At 49.2% G+C, this 27659-nt stretch overlaps 2 protein-coding genes across 2 annotated transcripts; one reads left to right on the top strand and one right to left on the bottom strand.

Moving 5' to 3' along the window:
• Positions 1-12693: 12693 nt before the first annotated feature.
• CCDC87 (coiled-coil domain containing 87) lies at positions 12694-15916 on the bottom strand. Its single transcript, XM_016150981.2, has one exon. It carries the CDS (start codon positions 15804-15806, stop codon positions 13272-13274), a length of 2535 nt encoding a protein of 844 aa, XP_016006467.2. The 5' UTR covers positions 15807-15916; the 3' UTR covers positions 12694-13271.
• A 48-nt stretch (positions 15917-15964) lies between these two features.
• Positions 15965-26948, top strand: CCS (copper chaperone for superoxide dismutase). Its single transcript, XM_016150980.2, has 8 exons — positions 15965-16112; positions 16459-16531; positions 21553-21690; positions 21907-22084; positions 22653-22713; positions 26292-26369; positions 26441-26544; positions 26638-26948. The coding sequence occupies exons 1-8, from the start codon at positions 16074-16076 to the stop codon at positions 26789-26791; spliced, it is 825 nt and encodes a 274-aa protein (XP_016006466.1). The 5' UTR covers positions 15965-16073; the 3' UTR covers positions 26792-26948.
• Positions 26949-27659: the final 711 nt, after the last annotated feature.

Here is a 27659-nt window from a genome sequence, read left to right on the forward strand (position 1 = left end):
GGATTCACAGCTCAGTTCCTCTTTGAGGCCCCATTTCTCATCAGCAAAATGGAAGATTACCGGTCCTGGGATTGCAGTGCCTCAGGCCATTTGAGAGTCAAACGCAACCATGCAAGCATTCGGTTATAAGGGCCTAGTGAGAGGAATTGTGAACAGTTGTTTAGACATAGTGCTGTCTACTGGAGCTCAGTCTAGTGGAGAGAAAAAGAAATTTTCCAGCAGGGGGAGAGGAAACAGGGAAAATTTTAAGGAAATTGGGGAAATCACAGAAGTGGGTTAGTTTGGGTTAGAGAATGTGAAGAACTGATATTAAAGATCATCTAGTCCAAACCTGACTTTCTACAGCAGAGGTCTAGAAAGAAGTGACTTTCCAGCTGCTCAGGAATTAGTGCTGGGGCCAGCTCAAAGCTCCTGGCTGAAGTCTGAGAGTGGAGGGCCTGAGGGATTCCCACAATGCTAATCTCTCTCTCTGCTTGTGCCCTCCTTGTTTTAAACACCTTGGGGCTCCCTTGTCTCTCTTATAAGAGCCCAGGTCCTTAAGGTGGCTTCTAAGGGCTCTCGAGATCCAGTCTAGCCCTGGTCCTCACACCATGCTGTGCATTTGCTTGACATTCCACACTATTTGCATCTCCTCAGAAATTCAAGCTCATGTACAACTCAGAACCTAAACACTGATCTTTCCTCAACCAGACGTCTTTTAGTTCTCAGTTTAGAGGTCACTTCCTCAGTAAGTCACCCCTGACCTGCCTCCACTGCCCCTGGCCAGGCTCCAGTGCTGCTTCCTCTCTACTCCTGGATACCTAGCCCCATGAACTTCCTCTCACACTGTACTGCAATTTCCTGTTCACCATGGTGAGGAGTTTGTTAGGGTGCCTTGTTGTTCTGCTCACTGTTGTTTCCTCAGTGCCTGACAGACATAATAGCTGCTTAATAACTGTTTGTTGAATGAATTAATGACTTTTTTGGCATGTCCTGGAGTGGGCACGGTGTCACCTAACTGTTGTTTAATGCATAGCTTCACTTTCTAGAGGAATGAAACCTGTGATTCTTCCCGGCAGAAGAACCTCAGAAATGCCTACCGTCACTGACCAAGGACGCATACCCGTGTCTGGAAGGGCACATACCCATGCTCATACACTTCATCTTCCAAAAGGTCTGAAGCTGAATGAATTTTAAAAAGGGATTTCTAAGACAGCAGACTTTTCCTAGATCAACATTTCCGGAGAGCCACATCAGCCTCACGATGGCCTTTGTGGGAAACAGTGAGATAACTTAAGTTTCTAAACTTTGTTACCCAAGATAAAACAAGTCTTTTTCTGGGACTGGGAGATCAGAGACAGTGAGGAGTGATTAGAAAAGAGGGAAAATCACAGGCTTTAGAATCATACTGATTTACCTGAGTTCTAATTCTGGTTCTGCCACTTCAAATTGGCTGTATGATTATGAGCAAGTTGCTTTTCCATTCTGTGCCTTTTTATAGAAACAGGAAGAGGAATATGCCTCATTTTATCACATCAATTCTTTCCTTCTAGCAACACAAAAAACAAAAAAGCAGTTGCAGACAGATTCCTCAAGGGAGAGATAAGAAGTGAGGGTATAAAAGCCCAGGTTTTTGGGAGGGCCCCGAAAGAGGAGGCCAATAGAGCAAAGCTTAGGCAGCTAGGCATTAACATACACGGGAGGTCCCAGAAGAGGATCTACTGTCCCTGGAAATTTAGATTTGGAAATTCATAGGGACATTTTTGGTTATCCCATTGATGGGGCCCTTCTGGTCCTTAGCTGACAAGGGCCAGAGATGCTAGTTATCCTTCAATATTTAGGACAGTCCCACATTACCAAGAATTGTTCTGTGTCCTGCACAACTCTCTAACATCCCACAGGTCACATACAGAAGTGGAAAAACCTGTTTATAATTATCTGTGCCCAAAATTCTAACTCTGTTATATATACGAATACATAACATTATGCGTACAGTTTTGGCATACACTGTATTTTCCAGGAATGCTACTAAAGTGAAAATCAAGGGAAGAATTCTTCTCGCATGAGTTCAGATCTTTACAAAGACAATATATTTACCATTTCAGAAGATCATATCTCTGAAGGCAACATATTTGTATCAGTCTATATCTGGAGCAGTTCCAGTTGACAATAATCACTTCATTATGTCTTCTAGTGTGATCCCAACCAAGCACGTAAAATGGGAAATGGGAATTTCTTTAGCATAAATTATTTCCATTTTCTTTTTCTTTGATTTTAAAAATTATGTGTGTAGGTAGGAAGATATTATCTATGAACTTAATTTCATTCAACAAATATTTACTGAGTGCATACTATGCATCAGGCATACTATGCATACTATGCATCTAGATGCTAGGGATGTGAAGAAGGCATTATAAAATGTTTGTTGTTAAAATGGTGTATCGGGTCTGATACAATTGAGATCCATGGGTAGACTGACCTGGGTTTTAATCTTAACTCGACCACCATCTACTACTATGTGACCTGGGACACATCTTTTCACCTCTCTGAACCTCAGCTTCCTTACAGGGATGCGTGTAGATTGCACGAGATCATGCAGCCCTTTGTAACTGCTCACTAAATGATAGCTGTCAACATTATTATGTTGACCAATACCTTTATGCCATGGGTACAATACCACCCTTTTATCTCTCTTAAATAATTCCTCAAAATCCATTGCTATGTCAACCAATTGTAAATGAACCAGGAGGCTTTGGCTAGAAAGAAAAGATAAAAATTTATTCAAGGGTCTTGTGGTTTACAAACTGTAAGCACAATAGGCAATATTCAGAGTGTTCTGGAGAAGAACAAAAAGCTGAGTTCTCATTGCAAAAAGGACGAGAAAAAAGCGAGAAGAATCAATCCTGCATTCTTAGCTTCTGGTTTTGTCCAAAATGGCACTCTTCTTGATGGCCAGTGGCCTGGATACTGGCTGTCAGGTAGTCCGCATAGTGGACATTCTTTCCTTAGTCCTTCAGTGGGGAACCAGAAGGTTATCTGGAAGTTTGATATATATCCAGGCATTGATGCAGGAAAGTTCAAAAGTTTAAGTCCCCAGGTTAGTTAAAGCAAGAACAGAATCATTTCCTCATACCTCCATCTACTAGATTTTAGTAATTTAGTAGCTTGAGTATGGTGACTCCATTTTATTTCTGAGTACATGCTGTTCCTCGCCTATCTCTCTCTTTTCAGCCTTCTCCTCTCCCTCCCACCTCTAAGCTGTCGAGAATCCTAGTAATTTATTTGTCATTTGTCCAGAGCCAGCGGTGGGGCTGGCTTCCGGGGCACAGGCTGTGCTCTGACCTCTTTCCTCACCATGCCTAGGAAGGGAAGTCTGGAGTCCACCGCCGTCTTGACTCTCTCGCCGCCACATGGTGGCGCTGTTGAGGTTTAGTCCTCCTGCGCCTTCCCAGCGTCCGCGCCCCAGAGAGGCGCTCTTGCTGTGCCCTCTCACCTCCTACGAAGCCACTGTCTTCCAAAGCACAACCGCTGGGCCAGAGAGGCACGGGCAGAGAAGAGCTCTTGATTCTTCTTTTCCTTCATGTTCCATATCTAACCCATCTCTAAGTGCTTAGGATTCTATCTCCCGACACTTCCCAAATGTGTCCACTCTTCATTCCAACGGCCACGGCTCTTGGCCGAGCCACTACCATCGCTTGCCTGACTGGATCCCCTCGTGCCTCCAATAATTTACCGTCCACGCAGCAGCTGGAGGGACCTCCCTGAACATAAACTGGTCCGGGTGTGAATTGTGATCATGCGCACACCAGTTCCCCCTTCGGAAATGGACTCGATATTCGGCTATTGGGTGTGCCGTCCTCTGCTGTCAGCCTCCCAGGGGGTTGCTTTGGCCGAAGAGGCATGTCCCTTTCCCCAGGCAGCTGCGTCTAATGACAAATCTGAAGGGTCATCCCAGCTTCAGAACTTCCTGCCAGGTCAGGGGAGGTGTCCATAGGGACTGGCTGGCAGCTCATCTCCTTCTGCCGGGTCTTCCTCTTTTTGCCCTGGGTATTGACCCCAAAAGCCCTCTCTAATAGGCCTCTTGCCTGCCAGCCTCCATCTCAGGTCAGAATCTGTTTTCTGGAAACCCCAACCCATAACAGACCATGTGGCATCCTGCACTTGAATAAAATGCAAACTCCAGACCATGGCCTCTGAGGCTAGGCACCATTAGGTCCCTACCCTCCAGTCTGAACGCATCTCATGCCTCTCTCACTGTCCCTCACTATGCCCCTCCCACAGTGACCCCTCCCAGTCCACAAGCTAAGCGCTTTCCTGTTTGGGGAACTTTACACTGGCTGTTTGTTCCCTCTGCCTGGAGAGACTTCTTTGCTCTGTACGCGTCAGGTTCCTGGCCAGCTGGCCCGTCTCAGCCTAAATGCTATTTCTTTAGAGTTAAAGGGCACTCATCTGAAGGAGCGCCTCCCCCCCCCCACTTCAGAACACTTTATATCTTTCTGCAGTTATGATATTCTGTCCTTATTTTGCTTATTCCCACTGGACTGTAAACATGAGCCCAGGGACCTTGACTGTCCTACCCCCTTGTTTCTATCCCAGATATGCCTGACCCTCAAGGCCATTTTCTCCATCAGACACCAGAGGCCTCTGAGCTTTCCAGAGGCTGTGGTAATGTTGGAGACCAGAAAGAAATTTTATTGAGTCCAGAATTCTTTTAAAATAGAAATTGCTCTGTATGTCATTAACTGCCTAATAGATAAAGTCATTTTATTGACCTCATTGTTAGTATTCATAAACATTTTGGTACAACTGAGAAGGCTTGTAAGTTGGAATTTCCTAACCCAAGTCCATCTGGAGTGTACAGGATGATTGCTTAAAAACATCCATGGCAAATCACAATTTAAATAAGTAACATAAACACAGATAGTTTCGAGAGCAAAACTGTAAAATTCCTTTCAAAAAAATTTTTCAAAAAGTGACCCTACCAAGGCCCTTAGTGGGTTTGCCCTAATATTTGTGGAATGATTTGATGGATGGGTGGATGGATAGATGGATGGATGGATAGATGGACGGACAGACAGATAGACAGGCGGACAGAGGTTCTGGGCCCCAAGTCTTGAGCTTAGACTCCTTTCCTGGACATGAATTTATTTCATGGGCCACCTCTCAGCTTTGAGTGGACAGCTCTGGTCTTTGGCCGAATCATCAGCCCAAGGGCTGGGGTGCTGACTTTTCCCGGCCCCACCCCCAAAGGCTCCAGGGCCTCATGCATAAATTGATACATATCCTCACTACTTTGCGGCCAAGATCTCAGGCTACAGCAGCTTTGGAGAGGAGAGGAGAGCCCTCAAAAGATTCCTTTTACATTCTAATCCCAGAATGACCCCGTCACCCCACTGTTGCATAACTCAGAGGAGTCATTCAATAACAATTATAATGCATAGCCAGTGCTCACTCAGTGCCCTGTGCTACACCCTTCACAGGAATTATCTTTTAATTTAAAAAGGTCATCTTCAGGTGACCTAAGGCTTTCGGGCCTAAAAGTAGGAGAGGCTGACACCTTAAGAACTTTCTCAATGGAACCCACTTAAATCTCTGCCTTAACCAGTTGGCATGTTGTTATTTTGGGGCGTTTGGTCAGATGAGGTATAGCAATTTCCAATGTGAAACTAGACCGAGGCCTTGGCCAATTCTACCATGTGTGTGTGTGTTGGGGGCAGGGGGCGGGGTGGGGAGTAGAGGGAGCAAGTGTGGGAGCCTGTGATGTAAGAGCTGCAAGAAATCTCAATTAGTCCAAGGAAACCCAGTGTCCTATGGTATGGTGAGAACTGGTCACAGGCCTAGGTATCCAAAGCTGGGGTGGGGTGGCACACAGGCCCTCCTGGGGTGGCGGAATACAGACCCATGAATGATGGTAGTCAGAAAGCCAGCAGCTGGTAAGGGCTCCTCACCTGGCCTCCCTTTGCTGGAGAGCAGCACAGAGCACTTCCCCCCAAGTTCAGGTCCAGAGCCTTGAGTCTGGATTCCCTTGATACCCAAGATATGCCTCAGTACCAGCCTTCTCACCCCTCCCTAGGTGCCCTCCTGGCATTCTCCTCCCTGCCCCATTCCCCACGCTGGTTCTAAACTCCAGGCCCCTCTCCAGGGGCCAAATCTTGGTCCTCACAAGTGTCTCTCTATAAGTGGAAAGATTTTCAAATAATGGCTGAGCTAGTCCTGTGCTTTGGAGAGGGCTCCTTAGTTATTAGAGTCTAGTTCCTCTGAGCTAGTGGCCTCTGAAACTCTGCGAGATTGAGTTGTCTAAGGTCTACAGAGAATCGGCCTCAAAGCCTGTGTTTCTCTCCCTGAACCATGTGATCTACCCTGGGCTCCCGACTATGGGCCCCTCATCTCTTCGTCTATAAAACAGCAGCGATGTTTCCCATGGACAGAAGGGGAGTGTAATAAGATGAGGCACATAAAGCCCAGATCGCAGGACTTGATTAGGCTCAGACAGAACCTACACTCTGCTGCGTCCCTCAGAGCAGGCAGGAAGTGTCCCTGAGGCTCCGGAGCATGGGTGGCCCACTGGCCTCCCCACACCTCTCTCACCTCATTACTTTCATTTGTGGTCTCTACCCACCCATATAGGAGGTCCTTGAGGGCAAAGAGCTGTTGATTTGGCTCATTGCTGTATCCTCAGTGCTGGCACAGAGCCATAGAGAGTGCTCACTAAATATGTCATGAATGAATGAATGAATGAATGGGAGATGAATTCCTTGCCCAGTATCACACAGACAATGAATAGGAAAGCTGGAGGACTTCTGACTCTCTGGCTTCTGAGGCCTTTCTCAACTGGCTGGGCTGCCATAACAAAATATCACACACTGGGTGGCTTATGCAACAAACATTTGTTTCTCATGGTTCTGGAGGCTGGCAAGTCCAAGATCAAGGTGCCTGCAGATTCAGTGTCTGGTGAAGGCCTTCTTCTTGGTTTGCCAATGGGCCGTCTTCTTGCTTTACCCTCAGAGGGTGGCGTTGGTGGTGGCGAGAGAGGGGACTCTGGTGCTCCTATTGTTTACACAGGCCCCACCCTCACGACCTCATCTAATCCCAATTGCCTCACCCCCAAACACCATCACATTGGGGGTTTGGGGGGCACATGTATTCAGTGCACAGCAATGCCTAACTCAGTGGTATTAGGCAACCTTTGCATTTAGTGATTAATAGCTTTTTAAAAAAGTACAGCTTTGGGAAAATTTTTAACAAGTCATTCCTATACATGTTTTAGGCCCCAGATTGATACCTTCCAGCTAAAAATAGCCTAGAAAATGACAGATTTGTGACAATATCAGCAGCTACACAAGACGCATTTACATAGATACACTGTTCAAAGAGTATACCTATCCTTAGCAGAATAGAAAAATGTTTGCCTCTGGATGGCTCTCACTCAGACGCCCTGCAGGCACCTCACACTTAACCTTCTCAGGGCTGAACTCCTCACCTCTCCCCACCCCCACTGCACCCATCCCCGGTGAGCCCTCCATCCTCCCATTTTATATCACGCTCCACCAGGGGCCCGAGCCAGACACACAGGAGGTGTCCTTCACCTCCTCGTTCCCCACACCCAGTCATGCCCCAATGCTGCCAAGTCCGCCTCCAGCCCTGCTTATCATCCCACCGCAGCGGCCCTGCTCCCCCTGTGGCAGCCGCCACCTGCTCTGCTTACCTCCAGCCTGGCAGCCTCCTAACCATCACCCCGGGGGCCGCCAAATGTCACCTCTCTGACTTAACGCCTGTTAAAACCCCATTATTTCTCTGACCTAGTTCCCAAGCAACCCCCACCTGGTTCACTGCACTCCAGCCACACTGGCCCCCTCGGACCCATCAGGCACACACCCGTCTCAGGGCTTTTGCACTTACCCGAGGTCCTGCCCAGAATGTTCTTTTCCAGGATATCACACAGCACTTCCCACCCTTTCCAGTGTTTTTTCAAATACTCCCTCCTCCGACTCTCCTATTCTAAATTGCCACTCTCTGAACTTTCTATTGCCCCTTTTACGTTTTCCCCCCATACTATTTGTCACCATCTCACGCACTATGTTTTACCTGCATGACTGTCGAGTCTCCCCAAATGGAACATGAGGGCTCCTGGTCTGTATTGTTCAGCATGGCATCCTCGGCGCCTAGACCAGCGAGCGCCTGGCGTGGGGCAGGTCCTCCGTACGCATTTGCCGTTGGGTACGTGGCTTCCCGCACCTGTGGAACTAACCCCAAACTTGCCCTGGTCCTGCCTCCCTTTCTGGGCTCGCTCCCTTGCGGGAACTTTGAAGGCTGGTTAATGACAGAGCGCATGCCTTTCTTCCACGTACTCCGAGCTCATCTTCCTTCTGTGCTTTTGTTAGTGCCGGACTTAGAATGCTCTCCTGTCCTCTGCCACCATGTGCCTGGCAATTCCCACTCAGTCTTCTAGAACCCAGCCCCAACTTGGGTGTGGCCGGCTTTGAGCAACTCTACCCACCCCCTGGCCCCAGCTCTGTTGAATGTCCTTTTGGGAGGCTCCCACTGTACCCTTCACCTGCCATATTATTGAAACGTTCTTTTATATGAAACCATAAGCTCCTTGGCAGCAGGAACTGGGCCTCTAGTTCCCCCTGGTGTCCCCTGGTCCCCCCACCACCTCTCTGAAGCAGAGCATCTGACCCTCAGAAGGTGGCACAATGAATGTGCTCTGGACTCTCAGGGAAAAAATCTGATTTCCTCAGGGTGCAGGCAATAATGTAATTCCAAAATTTGAACATATTCAGCATCTTCCCAGGGGCCTCGACTGGGCCATGTGTTTTCTATTTTATGATAAAATACAATATAATGGTTAAGAGCATGTACTAGGAGTCAGATCCCTGGGTCAGAATCCACGTTCTGCCATGTTCCTAGCTATGTGACTTTGGGCAAGTTACATAACCACTCTGTGCCTCAGTTTCCTCACCTGTACCTTAAAATAATGGTAGTACCTACCTCATTGCATTGCTGTGAGGATTAAATGAGTTACTGCATGCGAGTGCTTACAACTGAGACCGGCACTTAATAATCATTATGCAGGTATTAGCTAAGATGATTTAAATTGCTTTTTAAAATAAGTTTAAAAAGTGAGTCAACATAAAGTGTTTGGTAAGCAATGATACAAGGAAAAGGTGGGCCACACACAGAAACCCCAAGGCCAGGAAGGGCCGGGCTATTGGCTTAGTGGAGTCAGAAACACCTGGGCTCAAATCTAGTCCTCATCAGGACCTTGGGTGCCTGTGGCACTGGGCCTCTCTGCGAGTCTCAGCTTCCCAGAGCAGCCAGGTCACCAAAAGCCAGTCTGCTTGTCCAGCAGCAGATGACCAATTCACAGGATTACTGTTTTGTTTTGTTTTGTTTTTTTCCACGTTGTAGTTTTACCTCTGGTCTTGTCCTTGACATTTTATAAGCAAACAAGCATTCTTTGTCACTCAACCCTTCCCCCACCGCTACTGCTCCTGCCCCAGCAACTAACTGCCCAGTCTCCAGGTTCAACATGTCCCACTGCCCCTTCCACCACCCTCACCACTGCTTTTGTCCCCATTTCTGACCCTCCTCTACTTAAAAAAAAAAAAAAAAAGTTCAAATAGGGTCCCCAGAGGCTACATGGCCTCTGATATTGCAACAGATGCATGCAGAAACAGATAATCCAGCTGTCTCCTATTAGGCCAGACATTAAAGAGATTTGCAAAAGAGTAAACCAGCCACTTTATTAACACATAATGGGGTTAATTTAAATATCTAATATATATATTAAATATGCACGTAAATGAGCCATCCCTTTAATGTCTTAGTAAACAGAGCAGATATTGGGCTTTTATGGGTTTAGGCTCTGCCCCTTCCTGGGGAGAGAAAGGGCCGCAGCCAGTCATGCCAGCTCAGATTCGAAGTATTGTCTGATGGCCTCTGGATCTGGAACAGGCATGAAGCTGAAACTTCCACAAAAATCCTTGGTAATTTAGAGAATCAGTTTTCATCCAATTATCCCAGAGTCCTGTTTCCCCAAAGGGAACTGAAATGTCTTTTTTTTTTCTTTGCAAGATTGTTGTGAGGATTAAATGAAATAATAGCTTTAAAGCACCTGAGTCTGATACTTGGCAAACAGTTGGTTCTCAACATAATTGAGTTTGCTGGGACGGGACCAGGGGCCGCTGGCTGCGTGGAGGCTTGGCTTGGCCCACAGCCAGACACCCAGGGAAAAGGACTTGAAGTCCCCAGACCTGGGTTTAAGTCTTGACTCCACCACTTCAGAGGCAAGTTACATTCCACTGATTCTTAGCTGAACGAATGTGAAAAGCACTTTGTAATCAGTAAAGCACGGATGAACAGTAGTTATCATTACATTCTCCAAACCCGTAAACAGGATCAGCAATGGGGGATTGCACAGCCTGGAACTCTGGGAAAGCCGGTCCCAGAATTAACTTATTATGCAACATGCTTTAAGAGATGCTGCACCAAGCTTCCTGTCTTACTCCTCCTGAGTGCATTTGCTTTTTAAAGGGGCTGATGCTGCAGCACTTTGATTAGCAAACTACAGCCTATGGGCTGAATCTGGCCGGCTGCCTGTTTTGGAAATAAAGCTTTATTGGAACACAGCCCTGTCCATTTACTCAGGTATTATCTATAATTGCTTTCACATGACGAAAGCCAAGTCGAGCTTTGTCACATATCGCTCACAAAGACCCACATATTTTTCTACCTGGTTCTTCATAGAGAAAGTTTGCTGACTTCTGCTGTAGTGCCTCTCACCTAGGTTATGTGTGACTTCTGGAGAATACGGCGGTATGCCGGGAAAGAATAAATGCTAATACAGAGGGCCAATTTAATTTAAAGATAAGTGATATCAAGCAATAAATATGGACATATTATTTTCCATGAATTTCAAAAATAAGACTTTAAAGAAATCTCTCTTATTCCTTTCAGACCAGTACTGCTTCCCTCTACTCCCTCTGCCCCCAGTCCCTCATACCTGATCAAGATGCTCGTTTATCTTCCTCCAATCTAAGAGGTACTTGAGCAGGAAAGTTTGAGAAATGCTGTTTTAGGGAAAAAAAAAAAAAAAAAAAACGAAGCGGAAATTTATCTGCCAGCAAATAGTGAGTGGCGATCTGAGGCTTTCACATTACCTACACCGGCAGGTGAGGCAGGCTGTGTCTAAGAGCTCACTTACCATATCTCACAGAATCAGTACACATACATGTAGGCTTCTGGGTCAGACAGACCAGGGCTTGGGCCCTGGCTCTCCATTTTACTACCTTTTGGACCCTGGGTAAATTACTTAACCTACCTGAGCCTTCATTTCCTGTAAAATGGCAATTAAAATACGTACTTCACAGGTGATTGTGAGGAGTCTCAGAAATCATGCGGAGAAAGTGTTTTGCACAAGGTAACTACTAACGTGTTGGCTAATTTCCTGAGTATACAAAGAGCATTGAAAAATCAAGAAAACAAAATAGTCAAAACCAATTGAAAAGTGGGCAAAAGGCATGGGCATTTTACAGAAAAAGAAATAAAAACAGCTTCTAAACTTATGAAAGATGCATCTTCACTCATAAAAGAGAAAACAATTCAAATAAGATACCATTTTTCACCTACTAGATGGTAAAGATTTAGAAATTTGATAACATTCTATTGTTGAAAGTGGGCAAAGTATAGTCATACAATTTTGATGATACTGCAAATTGTCACAACTTTTGTGGAGGGTGATTAGTAATATCTACCAAAATTACAAATGCTTATGCTTAAACATAATTCCATTTCCAGGAATTTAAACTATAGAAACAGTTGCAATCCTAAATAGATGAAAAAAGATGTTTTTAGAGCATTGTTTTTGTTTCTAAGTGTCTGATAACAAGGAATTAGTTAAATAAAATAAAAATACAATGGAATATTATACAGCTATCAAAAAGACTAAAGCAGCTCTATGTGTATTGATACGAGCTTGGGCATGTTACATGAAAAAAGGAAAAAAAAAACAGGGTACAGCATGCTACTATTGATGTAGCTATAAATATGCATAGATAATATGTACATATATGCTCATAAGTGCATTGGCTATCTCTGAACTAGTTCATATGATGGTCTACGAGGCCTCACGTAATCTAACCTGCCCCTCGGTACCTTGTCATGACCCTTCTGATTCATGTCTCCTCCTCTTACTTTGCTCCACCTACACTGGCCACCTTGCATTTCTGAGATACCTCAGGCTTCTACCTTTAGGCTGTACGGTGGCTGTCAGGACAGTTGTTGTCCCACATATCCACAGAGCTCACTTCTTCCCCTCCTTCAAGCCTTTGCTCAGCTCTCACCTTCCCAGTGAGGCCTATACTGACCATCTTTGATCTCCTCTTATCCTCCTCTTTTTTTTTTCCCCCACAGTACTTACCACTCTCTAACATTCAATGTTCTTAGACACTATGTTTATGGTTTATTGTGTTTCCCCCCCAGTAGAAGAGAACTACAAAGGGTAGGGGACTTTGTTTTGTTCAGTGATACAGACTAAGCATAAACCACATTGTAGGTACTCAATAATTATTTCCTGAATAAGGAAATGGAAAGATACACGAGAAACTGGTAACAGTTGTTACCCCCAGGGAGGAGAACGGAGGTCCTGGATGGAAAGGACATTTACTCTTCAGTACGCACCCTTGTGTACTATGAACCGTATGCTTGTGTTAACTGGTAAAAGTTTAATTAAAATATTTAACTCTACCCACGGTGTGCTAGAACTGGAAGTGGTGACAACCTGGACCCAACCCTTTCATCTGACATGTGACGGTGCAGGTGCCAAGCAGTTAAGTAACTTGCCCAAAGTTACAAAACCAGATTTAACCCCACATCTGCTAACTCCAGAGTCCTAGCTCTTAACCATTATGCCACTAAGGCTTTTGATTTGGGGCCCTATTGGTCAATTGACTGTAGTGTGATAGAAATGCCAAGGTATTCCAAAGGTGATGGTTTGCCTCTGTGTGATGTTTTCCATTACAATGAACTTCAAGGGATGGTCTCAGTTCTTTTGTTATATAAGATATTGACTGTATTTTGCTTAGCTTGACATACATGAGAATACTGGGTTTGGGGGTTCTTAAAGAGAATTTCACTGTCGAAATAAAGTGTTGATCTCAGTCCCTTGATAGTTGGAAGCACAGTGTTCCTGAACCCTGCGCTCCCAGATATTTCTTCTCCCAAAGCAGTCGAGAGGTCTGAACTGCAGGGTGTTGGGGAATTAGGGAGGGATTTGAAGGCACTTGGCCTGGTCAGAGAAGAATGGAATTACTCCCAGGGTCTATTACAGGTGAGCTGCTGAGCCTGCTGAACATGGCTGACTGATGGGAAGCCTTCTGGGCCTGGACCAGGTGGCGCACCCGCCGCCGCTGCTGCAGCCAGTAGAGCATCTCCACTTTGTCATGCTTCATCTTGTCCAGGTAGCGCCGCCCCTTGAAAGTCACTGGCTCACCAAAGATTAGCTCGATCTCCTCCAGGAGCGAAGCCAAAGGAGCCTCCAGTAGTTTGAGCTTCCTATGCAGATGGCTGCGGATCTGATTTTCCTCCAGGAAGCGACTCAGACCCGTGCCCGTCTTTTGGAAGAAACGGTTGGGGTCAGAGGCCTGTCGCTCGAACCACTCCAGTTTCCCCAGCAACATCTCTCGAAGCTGAATGGGCTGCAGGGCCCGCTCCCAGGCACTCACCAGTGAAGGCAGCTGCCTTAGACGGGCATTGGAGCTGTACTTGATGACTATGTCTAGCCGGTCCTTGCTGGGGACCTCAAGCATGGACCACAGCCGCTCCAGACGCTTCTGCAGGCTCTGGATTTTGTAGGGTTCTCCTTGGAGGTTGATCCTCTTAGTTTCTAGCCTGTGCCCTAGCACTGTGTTCCAATCCCACTCTCCTGGCACAAAGTCTGGCTCTTCATCTTTTAGCAATGGAGGTGGGTGCTGAATCTTTAGGGGCTCTTTGACAGGGGCCATGGGCTCCACAGGAACCTCTTCTTCATACATTTGGAAGATGACATGGAGGAAATCTGTCTCCTGGTCAGTGAGATACTTGAAATAATCATCCGCAGACAAGGCGATTTTCCGCCAGTTTACCCACGAGGACTTGTTTGCCTGCTTCTCCCAGGCTTTGCTTGCTTGGAGTGATGTGACGGACATCCTATCAGGGTTGGGCTGTGAAATGTTTGCTCTCTGGGGACGAAGTCCAGCCAGCTTGGGGTTGATGACATATTGTTTTTCTTGACGTATGAAGGCTGAGGTCAGGAACATCGACCAGTCTTTATTGGCTGCAGGCTCAATCAGGGGTCCCTGCTCAAAAGAGAAGTGGTCAGTAGAGACACGGCTCATCAACTCCTTATAGACCTCCCTGATGTTATTACCGACAAAGCGGTCAGTATCCATTTCCTCAATAAGTTTGGGATCCAGTTCGCCAGCCAGGTGGTTGTACAGGACTCCAGTCCCCTTAATGTGGAATGAATCCAAAAATTTTCTCTCAGAGACCTGTACACCAGCTGCCTGGACCACAGAGTGCTTTAGCTTCAAAGTAACAGTCACTGGCTGTGGCTGAGGTGACGGGGATTTGGGGCCCTGCTGCCTGGAGGCTTCTTCTTCTTTCAACATTCGCTGCAGCTCTTCCATGCACTGTGCAGCAGCCGGGCGGTGGGTCATGGCCCCCAGGAGCAGGGCCAGACCTGAGTCCAGTGGTGAGGAGCGAGTCCACTCCAATTTCATGTTCTTCATCATTTGCTTCAGGTCCTCAGTCACCGGGTCCCCTGCCAGCTCTGGTTTCCTCTCTGTAACCAGGACCAGCGGGGTTAAGGGGCGAGGTGGGAGTGGAGGAAGGCCCAATTCATCTGCTAGCTTCCAGCCCTCACGCAGAGAGGGCATGGACTGGCCCCTCTGGAGCTGGGAGCAGAGAGGCAAATGGGAGATAGGGGGAGACTCGCTGGTGGGAGCCACAGAGTACACAATCTGTGAGTAACTGAGGCCGCTTTCTCTATTCTTTTGCGCGGAGGACAGCAGGCGGAGAGGCTTTCTCCTCTTCAGCTTGGGGATGGACTTCAATTCCTTCATTGGATCTGATTCGGGCTCACTGAGAAACTCTGGCTGGCGGCTGAGTTGGATGAGGTAGGTCAGGTTGAGGTTGCAGCATGGCCCTTGGGTGACGCTGGTGCCTTGAGGCCATAGCTTTAAAGTCCCAGGGGGGCTGATGGGGCGCAGCTTGTATAAGCCGCCCTTGGCCTGCTCTGCCTTCAGCAGGGCGCGGAAGTCGGCGAGCAGGCTACGGTAGACATCAGGGCTGGTGAGGAAGACTGTGCAGTCCTTGGCGAGGCTGGCGGTCAAACGCGTGAGCGTGGCTGATTCAGTGAAGACCTCTGAGGTGGCCGACATGGTCTTCAGCAGGTGCAGGTAGCGTAAGAAGAGCTGCTCGCAGCTCAGCAGCACGTAGACCAGGAGCCGCTTCCGCAGCCTCTGGTTGTTCAAGTGGCTCAGACTAGGCTCGGGGGGCGGCTCCCGCCAGCTGCACTTTAGCTCGTCCAGGATGACCTTTGTGAAACGTTGTCGGCCCTCAGGAGGCATTCGCTCCGTCAATCCGCTGCTGGCCAGCCGCTTGGCCACCTGGCGGCACAGTGATGTCACTGTCAGCCGCGAGACGGGCAGGGGCAGTAGCATCGGGACGTCCAGCGAGACGCGCTTCTGAGACTCTGGGCGCGTTGGCCTGCGGGGAAAGAGCGACAGCGGACGCAGCAACTGGTGGTAAAAGTGCTGGAGCTCGGACTCCTGTTTAAAAGGATCCATTTTCGCGCTGGCGGCGCCGGCCACAGATGCAGAGGCGACCAAGTGGTTCCTAAGACAACCAGGGGGCCGCGCGTCCGGAACGCGCCTGCGCGGCCCATGCTCTCCACCCAGTGGCCGCGGGGGGGCGGGGCGGGGCCTTGCGTGCGCGCGCACCTGGAGGCGGGGCAAAGTCCGCCTCTCGGGGCTCCGCCTCTTCGCGACGCTGCCAGTGGTTTGCGCAGCAGGTTTTTAGCAGTTCAGGGCTTTCCGCCAGTGACTGGGTCCGAGATGGCATCGAATTCGGGGGACCATGGGACTGCCTGCACGGTGAGAGTCGAGGCCTCGTGTGGGATCCTCGCCGGGCAGAGAGAGAGCCTCGGCCCCTAGGGGTGTGACCGTTAACTTGTGAAGGGAGTCGAGGGGGGAAGAATCAGGCACCAGGGGCGAGGCCTGGGGCTCCGGCGTGAAACAGGTGACAGAGTAGCAGAGTCCTTGGCGTTAATATATGCGGGTGTTGGTCCTGAAATGATCTGGAGTGATAATGAAGAAGGCACTTGAGGAGGGGTCACGTGGGGCGTTTCCCCAGGCCTTTGGGGTGGTTCTAGGAGGTAATGAAACAGTCACGCGAGGGGAGTCCCCAGATCTCATCGGCCAGTCACTGCCGCCCTTGCAGCTGGAGTTCGCGGTGCAGATGACCTGTCAGAGCTGCGTGGACGCAGTGCGCAAGTCCCTGCAAGGGGTGGCAGGTAAGAGCCCCATAAATTTTCTGTGGACAGTCCAGAGTCCTCTGGGAGAGTCAGGCACATCTCGTAGACTAACCCTACTCCCATTTTACAGATGCAGAAATTGAGACCCAGAGAGAGGAAGGAATATGCTCAGAATCACATAAAGACCCAGAGGCAGAGTTTGGAGTACAGGTCTCAAGCCTGCCTTGCCAGCAACTGCCTGTTCTAGTTAGTGTCTTAAACCTCAGATGCCTGGAGAGTGGGGAGCTAGGCTGAGTGTAGCCCCATCTACAGAGGGAGTTCCTTGGAAAATAGGCTCTTCTTGCTTGTTAAAACAGCATAATCTTGACAAAGCAAAAGGCAGCCCTGGCCATGTTCCATCCTAGACAGCTCCTGATTCTCAAAATCCAGCTAACAAGCTGGTCTGGAGGTGACCTGTCACAATCGGAAAGATCTGAGAAGGCAGAGTCACCAGCATGGCAATGGGAACTGCATTCCTTTGTGTTAAATGTGCGTTCTTCCAGTCATTCATCAGGCATGGACCAGACTCTGGGGGCTTTTTAAGAAGTGTTCACAGGTGTTTCAGGCACAGTCCCCGCCTTAGGTAAAGATGAGCATACAAGCATTGCTCATGAACGAGCAGTTCTGGGAGGAGATGAGATCAAATGAGTTCTGAAGTGAGGACAGTGATGACGCTCAGCTCTGTATAAGACAGCTGTGTGTCACAGTTGTTAGGGATGTGTGCGTTAGAGTCAGACTGGATTCAAATCCCCTTTTGCCACTTAATGGCACTGAGACCTCATGTACGTTACTTTTTGCACCTCTCTTTCTTCAGTATTTAAATGGACATGATAATTAATGGAAGCTACTCCAGCAGATTGTGGTGCAGAGCAAATTAATCATCACTTTAGAAAAGTCTTTGGCATGTAGTGAGAGCCCACTAAGTCCTAGGAAGTATGAGAGGAGGGCCTTATAGGTGAGAAACTGGCTGGACAGAGGTAATAGGGGACAGATCTTGAAGCTGGGTTTGCTATGTGTTTTGGTGATGGTGAGTGAAGGTCTGCGGAGATTCATTTCACTGAATGAAGCTTTCTAAGGATGTCAAGCTCTCCACTTACTGTAAAATATTCTTGCTGGGACAGCAGACAGCTGGACTTTCTGTTGGACACAGGGCAATTTTTAGTTCTCAGAAGGTTTCTTAGGCACAGGAAAAAACTGCTGGTGACTCCACATTTGTTGATCTGGGTAACTGGAGCCAGCTTGGCTGAGCAGGGAAATTGTAGTTTCTCACAATGCGGAGAGAGAGAGAGATTGATTTGCCCTCTCCAGGAGGTTCTGGGGCTCTGGGGAAGAGGGCTCTGCTCCTTTCGTAGGTGTTAAGTGGAAGAGCTCCCAGCCCAAGGCTCACTTCCTTGAACTGTTATCACACATGCTGGGGTTCACTGTGGCCTTATCTTTTCTTCCTCACTGGGCTGTGAACTAAACAAGGGCCGACCTGGCCACACTCTGTGGTTCGCCAGCCAAACTGAACTGCTGCTTAGCTGGAGAGCCAGCCTCTTCTTGGTTTAGACTTAGGTCAAGAGTTCAGGAAGTGCATAGTTACAAAGAACTTCCTACTTGGAGCCCTCTCATTTCAGGAGCAGAGAATCAGCAAATCGGGAATCTACCTGCACCCAAGCCAGTCCGTCATAAAGTCCTGTCTGCTGTATGTCTAAAACATACTCAGAATCCAGCCTTTCTACTTCGGCCTTCACAACCATCCAAGCCACCTCACCTCCCCCTAACCCCCACAAGAACCTCATCTTTGGGCTCCCTGTTGCCTCTGTTGCTCCCTCTAATAGCTTTTCCACGTAAAAGCCAGAGTGATTTGTAGTCACACATCAGATAATGTGGCTGCCCTGCTTTAAATCCTCTAGATGCAATGTTTAAGAGCGTCCCATGGACCAGGCGCTGTTCCAAGTGCTAAATATGAAATAACTCATTTAGACCTTAAATACCTTCTGAAGTAGGTAGTATTACTCTCTCCATTTGCAGATGAAGAAACTGAATAGAAAACTCAACAGAAAGGTTGAGTAACTTGTGTAAGGCCGCACAGTTAGTATGTGGCAGACCTAGGATTTCAACTCGAGTCCACACTCTCCACACTATCCACTGTAGCTTCTCCCAAAGGCCGCTTGTTGCATTAAAATTAAAATCCAGATTCTCTCTTGTTGCTTACAAAGCTTTATTTGATCGGTCTCCACTTACAGCTCCATGTCTTACTATTCTCTTTACTCCCAGCTTCAGCCACACTTGCCTTTTCTAAAATGTGCCGATGTTGTTCCTGCCTCAGGGTCTTTGCCCATGCTGTTCCCTCTGCTGGAATGCCCTTCCCTGGCTACATTCAGGCCTTTGCTTAAAGGCTCAGAGAGCCTTTGACCAGCCTATCTAAGTGGCTCACCCCCAAGTTGTTCCCTAATACCCGTTTCATTGGTCACACTTTTCACTCTGAGTCTCATGCGCATCTTCGATATCCATGTTCCTGCCGTGGAGTGTGTGCTGCTGCGTTGGGCAGAGACATCACCTGACTTATTCCCAGCTGTTTCCCCACTGCTCGGACCATGGCGCATGATAGGCTCTCCCTGGACATTTGTTAAATATATGAACAGGCGAGTGAGTAAATGAAACCTCTTCACTGCATCCTTATCTGAGCCCTTGGAGCCTCAGACAGTCAATCATTCTTTCGGGGCCCAAGCATCAGCTTTGGGGTTAGACAGGCTACCCTTCCAAGCTTTGTGAGCTCAGGCCAGTTGCATAACCCTCTAGTGTCATTTCCTTACCTGCCAGATGACAGTGTCACCGTCCTGATGTGTATAAAGCAGAGCACACAGCTCTTGGCACACCCTGCAGCCTCAGGCCACGAGTTGCCTGCCATCCTGTCCACACCCCACTTTGCATCAGAAGGTGCCTCTAGGTGGACCCAGAACTCCAAGGTTTCACAGGCTGTTGGGCGGCCCAGGATGAGATGTCGTGTGAAATGAGGGACAGTTTAGTTATTTGGAGGGTTTTCTTCTCACAGAATTGCCCCATACTTGCAGGGGAAGAGTTGGGTATAGACATGTACCCAACTGATCCCTTCCACGTTCTGCCTGTCCCCCAGCGCTGTCGTGGATGCTGCAGGGGATCTGAAGAAGCAAGCCAATGAGACCTTTCGTAACCACAGGCCGCCTGCTCCCATCTCTCAGGTGCTGCCTCCTCTCAGTAGCATCTCCGTTTTGCCTCCTTTGAGCAGAAAGGAGTCTGACAGCTGAGGTTCCTGGTCTGTACCCTGGGAGTTATTCCATTCATTCTGCCTGATGGTTAATGCCAGCATAGACTGAGTTCTCCCACAGCCTATAAGCTCCCTGAGGACCAGGCCCAGTGCTTTCCCTGACCCTGGCTTCCTCCGTGCCAAGTGCACACTTGTTGAAGGACTACAGAGGAGGGAAGCCAGGGATGCAGGGAACGCCAAGGGTCAGTGTCACCAGCGGTTCATAGAATGTGAGCTCCACGTGGTGTGAAAGGCCTCGTTTAACCTGAATCTCCTGGGTCACCATGGCTCCCCCGGGCTTCACTCTGCAGAGCAGCAAACACACACGGAGAGCAAAGCAGAATGATTGTAAGCCCTGCAGGTGAGAACAGCATGGAGGATTCCCGCCCTCCCCATGTGCTGGCTGAGGATTCAAGAGTTCTCTTAAAAGACTTGGGAGCCCCAAATAGCCAAATGAAAGAGAAGTCCTTCTTTTCCTTCTTTGAGTTGGCTCAGTGTTCCTCAAAGCTAAGCATGTGGCAGAATCATCCCACAGGCTGTGTACACACAGGGGTGGCACCGAGACACACTGACTTTTGAACCTGACCCCGTGAACTGCCCAGAGCTGCTGTCCTCATAGAGGATTGTAATTGGTGCAGTGGAAGTTACGTGGGGGAGTGGGAGCTTCAAGGAGGGCAGAGGAGGGGGTCCCAACCCAGCCCGGAGGCTGGGGGCTGCCTCTCACGGTGAGCAGCATCCAGGTGAAGTGCTTGGGTTCCAGAGCTAGGCTGCCTGGGATGAATTCCAGTCCTGCAGTTTACTACGATGTGACTTTGTGCAAGTTTCTTAATTTCTCTGTGCCTCAGTTTCCTCATCTGTAATATTGGGAATAAGAGTACACATCTCGCAAGGTTACCTGAGCATGAAATGAGTTACTTACTACAGGTAAAGTACGAAAGAGCCCTCCGTGCATGCTCGGTTAAGTGTTAGCTCTCACGATGATGGTGATGGCCCCCTTATGTGTAAACCAGCTTGATTGAGGTATAATTCATATGCCATGAAGTTCACCCACTTCCAGTATGCAATTCAGTGGTTTTGAATACATTCACAGGGTTGAATAACCATCACCACTATCAATTTTACATTTCTTCACTTCATGAAGAAACTGTATCCTTTAGCTAGAAATTACATCCTCCTATTCTCCTCCCTAATGTACTATGTGTCTCTATAATAGAGTTACCTGTTCTGGACGTTTCATCCAGAATGACACCCAACATGTGGTCTTTTATGACTGGCTTTCCTGTAACGTAGTGTTGTCAAGCTTCGTTGTTTAGCATGTAACCCTGCTTTGGTTCTTTCTGTGGCCGAATGGTATTTCATTGTATGGAGATACCACGTTTATCCATTCTTCGGTAGATGGGCATTTGGGTTGTTTTCACCTTTCGACTGCCATGAATAATGTGTTTATTGAGAGCCCACTTTTATAAAAATATTTTTAAAAGACTGATCTATGTTTCAAAAGTTACAAATAGTGCCTGGCATATAATAAGGACTCACTGTAATCCTGGGAGTGAGGTGGCATTATCCCCACTTTTTAAAGAAACAGACTCAGAGAGGTTAAGGGCCTTACACAGCTAGAAAGCAGCTTCCGAACCTGCCTCCAGCCATGATGTTGATGAAGATGGAGGTTAGGAGTCGCCCTATTTCTCTCTTCCCTGTTCCCAGCATAGGGGTGCCTGCCCTCTGCTGCCCTCTGCCCGCTCTCTCCTCCCAGGTATCCAGGGTGTGGAGGTGCAGTTGGAGAACCAGACGGTCTTGTTGCAGACCACTCTGCCCAGCCAGGAAGTGCAGGCCCTCCTGGAAGGCACTGGGCGGCAGGCGGTGCTCAAGGGCATGGGCAGTGACCTACTGCGTGAGTAACCACTGTGGCCTTGACCTTGCCTCTCTGGGAGGGAGGTGGCCTGAGGCTGGTACAAATCTAACCCTAGGATTTGGGGGCTTTGGGTTGGAGAGGCTTTTGGGGAAGGCGTAAAAGTTACGTGGGGCTCTCTCTGTGCCCTCCCCCAGCTTATGAAGGGGTGGGGCTGGGTGAGGTAGCGAGCCAACCTGAGTGTCTAATACATTGCAGAGAATCTGGGGGCAGCAGTGGCCATTCTGGGGGGGCCTGGCCCTGTGCAGGGGGTGGTGCGCTTCCTACAGCTTACCCCTGAGCGCTGCCTGATCGAGGGGACCATCGATGGCCTGGAGCCTGGGCTGCACGGACTGCATGTCCACCAGTTTGGGGACCTCACGAAGGACTGCAACAGGTAAGTCGTCTGTAACCTCCCTCGTAGAATCTTTGTTCCCCCAGTCGTGCACCTACTATGTGCAGGGGGCTGTATTCAGCCCTTTACACACACTGTGATACTTGTTCCTCACAAGTGCCCTGTAAGGCATATGCACATAGGCCCTGTGTACAGATGAGGCAACTGAGGCTCAAAGAAGTTAAATGACTTGTAAAAGGCCCCAAAGAATGTAAATAGTAAAGTGGGGATTTGAACCAAAATCTGACCTGGATGCTCCTGCTGTTAGCCACCTTTACTGCCTCTGAGATGGAAGGTAACACCTGGACGTGAGAAGGGCAGGTCCCTGTGTCGTGGTGTTTGTCATGCTGCGGTACAATTAGTCATTGACTCAGCTGTGTCTCCCCTGCAAGCTTATTGAAGGGAGGACCCATGTTCGATTCTTCTTGGTACCCTCAGACCAAAGCCTATCATAGAGAGGGCCTGTTTGTTGAACGAACGAATGAATGAGTGAATGAAACAAATGTGGGGGATGGATCACTCGGCCTATGAATTGCTGTTTCACCGCCCACCTGCTGCCTTGTCTTCTTAGCTGTGGGGACCACTTTAACCCTGATGGAACGTCTCACGGGGGCCCGCAGGACGCTCACCGGGTGAGTGCTCGTCTGGGCGAGGCTTGGGCTGAGAGAGCGCCCAAGGTCTCAGAGGCAGAGCAGGCAGCTCTGCAGGCAGCTCTTGGCACCTTCAGGCGGGCGAGATTCCTTTTTGGACCCCCCTTCAGTTCCTTTCGTTTCCTTTAAAAGCATTCGTTGACGCTTTCTGTGTTCAAGGTCTGCCCCCTAGGCACTCCCAGTCCTGTGGGGGAGACCACCGTGCACTCTGGGGGTACAGTGCAGTGTCAGAGGGGCACGGGCAGCATGTCGAAGTTGAAGGTTTTCCCTCAACTAAATCCTGATGCTCCAACTCCTGGTCCCGGAGTTTCGCTTTTCTCTCTCTCTCCCTCTCTTCTTTCTTTCTTTCCTTTTTTTTTTTTTTTTTTATAGGTGAGACAACCCTCGGTTGACCTCACAGATTGCAAGGACCTTGTCAGTTTACAATCTCTTATTATTTTTTTTACGCCTACAGCACCTGGTCTTCCTGGGTGGTCTCCCATCCAAGTACTAACCAGCCCCGACCCTGCTTAGCTGAGTACTGCTTGTTCTGTTACTCATTGTTTTGGTTTAAATCGACTCATTTTTTTTCCTTAGGTAAATTTAGTTATTTTTAGCATTTTAACCTGTCACAGAAAGTTCCACACAGATTCCGAAGTAAAGAAACTACTGTCCCGAACCCCTGGGTCCCTGTTACCGAGTTTCAAGTCACCATCTCATGACTGGGCCTGTTTTGTCTACACCCCAGACCTTGTCCACCATTATTTTGAAGCAAATCAAGTCATTATTTTATGTAGCAAAGATAGATCGATTTTTAACAAGAAACTTGATATTGCCACAGAGAATGGCAAACCAGTACTTCTAACCATAATGGGAGGATCTTTGTAGAATAAATCAGTGCAGGCCTACAAGTGTTCTCGGAGTCCCGCTGGGGACTGAGGTCCCCTTTGTCTTTTGTTAAAGTGATTAGCGAATGTTAAGACAGGGCCATGCCAAAGACCTGTTACCACCAAACTAAAACTTTGTCCTGGTTGTCAAGACAAGAGGACTGCCTCCTCCCCTGGGGATTTGAGGTTTCCTAGTGGACACACACCTAAGACCATCTTCCACTTCCGGTGGTATGTGCTCCCCCCACACGGGGATTCGGTACCAGGCAGGCTCTGGGGGCTGGTCCTGAGAACCGGTGACTCCTCTTAGTGCCCTCCCAGGACTCAGGCTTCCTTGGTTTTTATTTTCTGTCTTGAAAATTTGAAGGCTTCCGACACAAGATAAGTGAAAACATGGTATGTGTTTCTTAATTCGTATAACTGATTTTTTGTACCTTTCACAGCTCTGTCATGTTTTTCGTGGTCAAAAGTTTTTATTCCAACCCCTGCTCCCCCCAAAGTTGGAGAAGCCTTTCTGTCGGGTCTATTGTACAGTCCTGTGCTTGCATTCAGTGTATTAGTTATCTATTGCTGTGAAATCAGTTACTCCGCACTTAGAGGTTAAAACACCAAGCACTTATCAACTCATAGCTTCTCTGGGTGCAGCTTAGTGAGGATCGGGGCGTCTGGCTCTGGGTCTCTCACAGCCTTCAGCCAAGATGTTGGCTGGGGCTATAGGATCACAAGGCTCAAGGTGGGGACAATCTGCTTCCATGCTCGCTCACACTGCTGTTGGCAGGCCTCGAGGCTTCCCTGGCTCTTGGCCAGACATCAGCCCTTGGCCACGTGGGTCTCTGTCTAGGGCAGCTCACAACGCAGCAGCTGGCTTCCTTCAGCAAGTGAATGAGAGAGCAAGGGAGGGCATCCAAGACCAAAGCGACACTCTTTTTGTAACCTAATCTTGAGAGTGACACTGGGTCCAGTCTGCACTCAGCGGGAAACACAAAAGTGTGTGAATACAAGGAGGTACCGCTTACGCCTGTCTTCCTTGCGCGAAGCCTTGAACGGTGCTGAGCTGGAATTAGGCCGGTGAAGAGTTGCGGGGCTGGTAGTGGCAGGCTTAGCAGAGACCTGGAGGCATGAACCAGCAAGGAGCATCTGGGAACTGCAGGCTATGTTGCTTAGGAAGTGGAGGTTTCTGAAGGACAAGAGATGACCCATGCCCTGGCCAAGGCCCCTCTCAGGGCCAGGAATCAGAAGGGGCTGGAGTCAGCTGGAGTCAGGTGTAGGTGGAAGAAGACTTGAGCAAGGGCCGTGTGGCCAAGGCCGCCATGACGACTGGCCGGTTCTTTTTGGATTTCGACATCTGGTTTTGGCCAGATGTGTGAGAATTTACATCCAAGCCTGGTCGTCCCTTCGCTTGTCTTCTAACCAGTCTCAGCTTTCTTCCCTTCTCTCGTTGTCCCCCTCCAGTTCCTTCTCTTCATATTAGAGGCACCGCTGTAAAACATTGGGTCACCATGTCATACCCCTCCCTGAAACTCTTCCTGGCTGCCCTGCGCCGAGGGTGCCAGGCTGTGCGCAGTCGCTTGGCGTGACATTCAGGGCCATCCAGCCCAGTTCCGTCCACCCATGTGTAGGGGAGGGACTGGGAAGGCTGCCTCACCTGACCCTTTGCTGCACCGCCCTCTGCTGCTCCCTCAGCCCTGTCCCGAAAACGCTCCCCAAGGCTCAGCGTCGTCGCCTCCCCCTCCTTGGTCTTTCTACCATGAAAGCCCCCGATACAAGGCGTAACAAGAAGTACCAGGTGTAAGCAGTAGTTGTCTCTCTAAGAAAACAAGATAAAGGAGAAATGGCTCTTTTCGCCACTCGTCAGACCCATCATACAGTGACATGCTTTGTGACCATACTTTTCAGCAAGGCCTTGTGTACCACCCACACTGCCACAGGCACTTGCTTCTGCCCGAGGTGTCAGGTTGGAGACAATGTATTTGCACAAATGTGAGTCTCTGTGACTCACCAGTAAGGTCTACTACACACTCCGTTTTGTATTGAATAATCACTGTCTCTTCCACATCTGGCTCCCACCAAGCTGGGCCCCCTTAAGGGTGGTGACCGCATATGCACCCACATGCCTGGCAGAGGGTGCCTGATGTGGGAGCTGCTCGGTGGATGTGTTATGGCACTTTAATTACCTTCAAGAGAGGAGGTGGCGGAGCCGGCTTCTGGAGGGGCAGGACAGGCCCTTTGCCCCTTGGCTTTCTTCTCTCTGTTTCCGGAGGCCAGAAGTCAGGAAAGGATGCTGGTCTGATGGTCAAGAAGCCAAGCTTGTCCATCTTAAGCCCAGGAGAATTATAGACTGTGGAGGCCTCACAGAATCAGCAGGAGGCTAGAGAACTGGACTTGGAGAGAAGCAGGAACCGGGCTAACTTCTGAGACTGGGAAGCAAGGCTGGGCGATGGCCTCGTAGGAGAAGGTCTTGACTTCCTAGGAATGGAGTCGCTGGCCGTTTTCAGTGGACTGTCATTCTGCCCAGGGTTTCGGTTCTGGGGGCGAGCATCCAGTTGCCTTCCTGTGTCCTGGGCTATCCCTTCACCCTACCTGACGGTACCCACAGGAAGACACTGGTGCTTTTGGGAAGGGAAATCAGATACTGAAGAGCCAGAAGGTAGCAGCTGTGCCCCACGTGCTCCCCCTCCCTGGGTCTCATTGCAGCACCGGGGAGACCTCGGAAACGTCCACGCGGATGCTGACGGCCGAGCCATCTTCAGGCTAGAGGACAAGCAGCTAAAGGTAGGGTGGAAAAGAAAGTGGGAACCTTTCCTCAGAGATCCACTGTCTAAGGCTGTTGTCTCCCCTCAAAGATATGGGATGTGATTGGCCGAAGCCTGGTCATCGATGAGGGAGAAGACGACCTGGGCCGGGGTGGCCATCCCTTATCCAAGATCACAGGGAACTCAGGAAAGAGGTGGGTAGCGCCACGCCCAGTAGGAGGCCGTGCGTGCGGAGACCTGGAGGGGCCCGGACAAGTACCCAGCCTTGACCACACATCCTTCTGCAGTTTGGCCTGTGGCATCATCGCACGCTCCGCTGGCCTCTTCCAGAACCCCAAGCAGATCTGCTCCTGCGACGGCCTCACCATCTGGGAGGAGCGAGGCCGGCCCATCGCTGGCGAGGGGCGAAAGGAGCCGGCCCAGCCCTCCGCCCACCTATGAGCATGGGGTCGTTACTGCTCCCGATGAAGGTGTGCCGTCCACTTCTGGGGGTGAGGAGAGGGAGGTCCTTGTCCAGTCCGAGGAGAACTAGAATACGGGGCGTGCAGGGGTGGCTGTGATTCTCCCTTGGCAAATTAAAGTTTTATTTTCATATGGAGCTTTGTGTTTTGTCTGTGCCTCCATGGCCCTTACATGAGCTCGGCGAACACAGTCCCTCTGCCTCTGCCCTCCCCTTCAAGGGCCAGCTCTTGGCTTTGGAGCCAAACAAAACTGGATTCAAATCCACCCACCTCCTAAGGCTGCATCTTTCTCCTTGAGGTCACGACGAAGGGCCATAGCAGTCAAATGTTTCTTTGTGGCCTGTCCCCCTCCCCTCACTGTGGCCAGTTAGAACCAAGATGAACACCTGACTCGTGCAGGGCCTTGCCTTCCCTGAGAAGTCCGAGCAGATGCAGCTTCACTTTCTCCCTGTGGCTGGATCTGCCACATGGGGCTAGGGGGGCCGCAGGCGGCCTCTTCTCCCTGCCTTATCGACTGAGTATCAGAAAAAGCCAGTCCGCCAAGGAGGATGAATGAGGTGGACGCACAGGGAGAACCTAAGAGTTGCTGGCCAGTGCCAAACATACAAGCATCCCCCAAAACTGGGCCTTTCTTGAGGCCAGCTATCTCCTGACCTGTGGTTCAAGAGACACCCCTGTATCCTCCCGGTGCACCCCCTCCCCTCTTTTTAAAAATTAATCTGGCTCGAGTTGATTTCTTTACTCACAAGTGAAAGACTTCTCATTAATAAGCGAAGTGCTTGGTATAGGGCCTGGCACATGGCAAGTCAAGGGAGCAGTGGCTGTGATTCTGAGGCCAAACGGGGTTC

The sequence above is a fragment of the Rousettus aegyptiacus genome, unplaced genomic scaffold, assembly GCF_014176215.1.
Source record: "Rousettus aegyptiacus isolate mRouAeg1 unplaced genomic scaffold, mRouAeg1.p scaffold_m13_p_5, whole genome shotgun sequence".
Classification (NCBI taxonomy): domain Eukaryota; kingdom Metazoa; phylum Chordata; class Mammalia; order Chiroptera; family Pteropodidae; genus Rousettus; species Rousettus aegyptiacus.

Coding starts and splice junctions, on each gene's coding strand:
- CCDC87 (XM_016150981.2), bottom strand. CDS start 15,806: ATGGATCCTTTTAAACAGGAGTCCGAGCTCCAGCACTTTTACCACCAG.
- CCS (XM_016150980.2), top strand. CDS start 16,074: ATGGCATCGAATTCGGGGGACCATGGGACTGCCTGCACG. Junction 22,085..22,652: donor CTCACGAAGGACTGCAACAG/GTAAGTCGTCTG, acceptor TTGTCTTCTTAG/CTGTGGGGACCACTTTAACC. Junction 22,714..26,291: donor GCCCGCAGGACGCTCACCGG/GTGAGTGCTCGT, acceptor GTCTCATTGCAG/CACCGGGGAGACCTCGGAAA.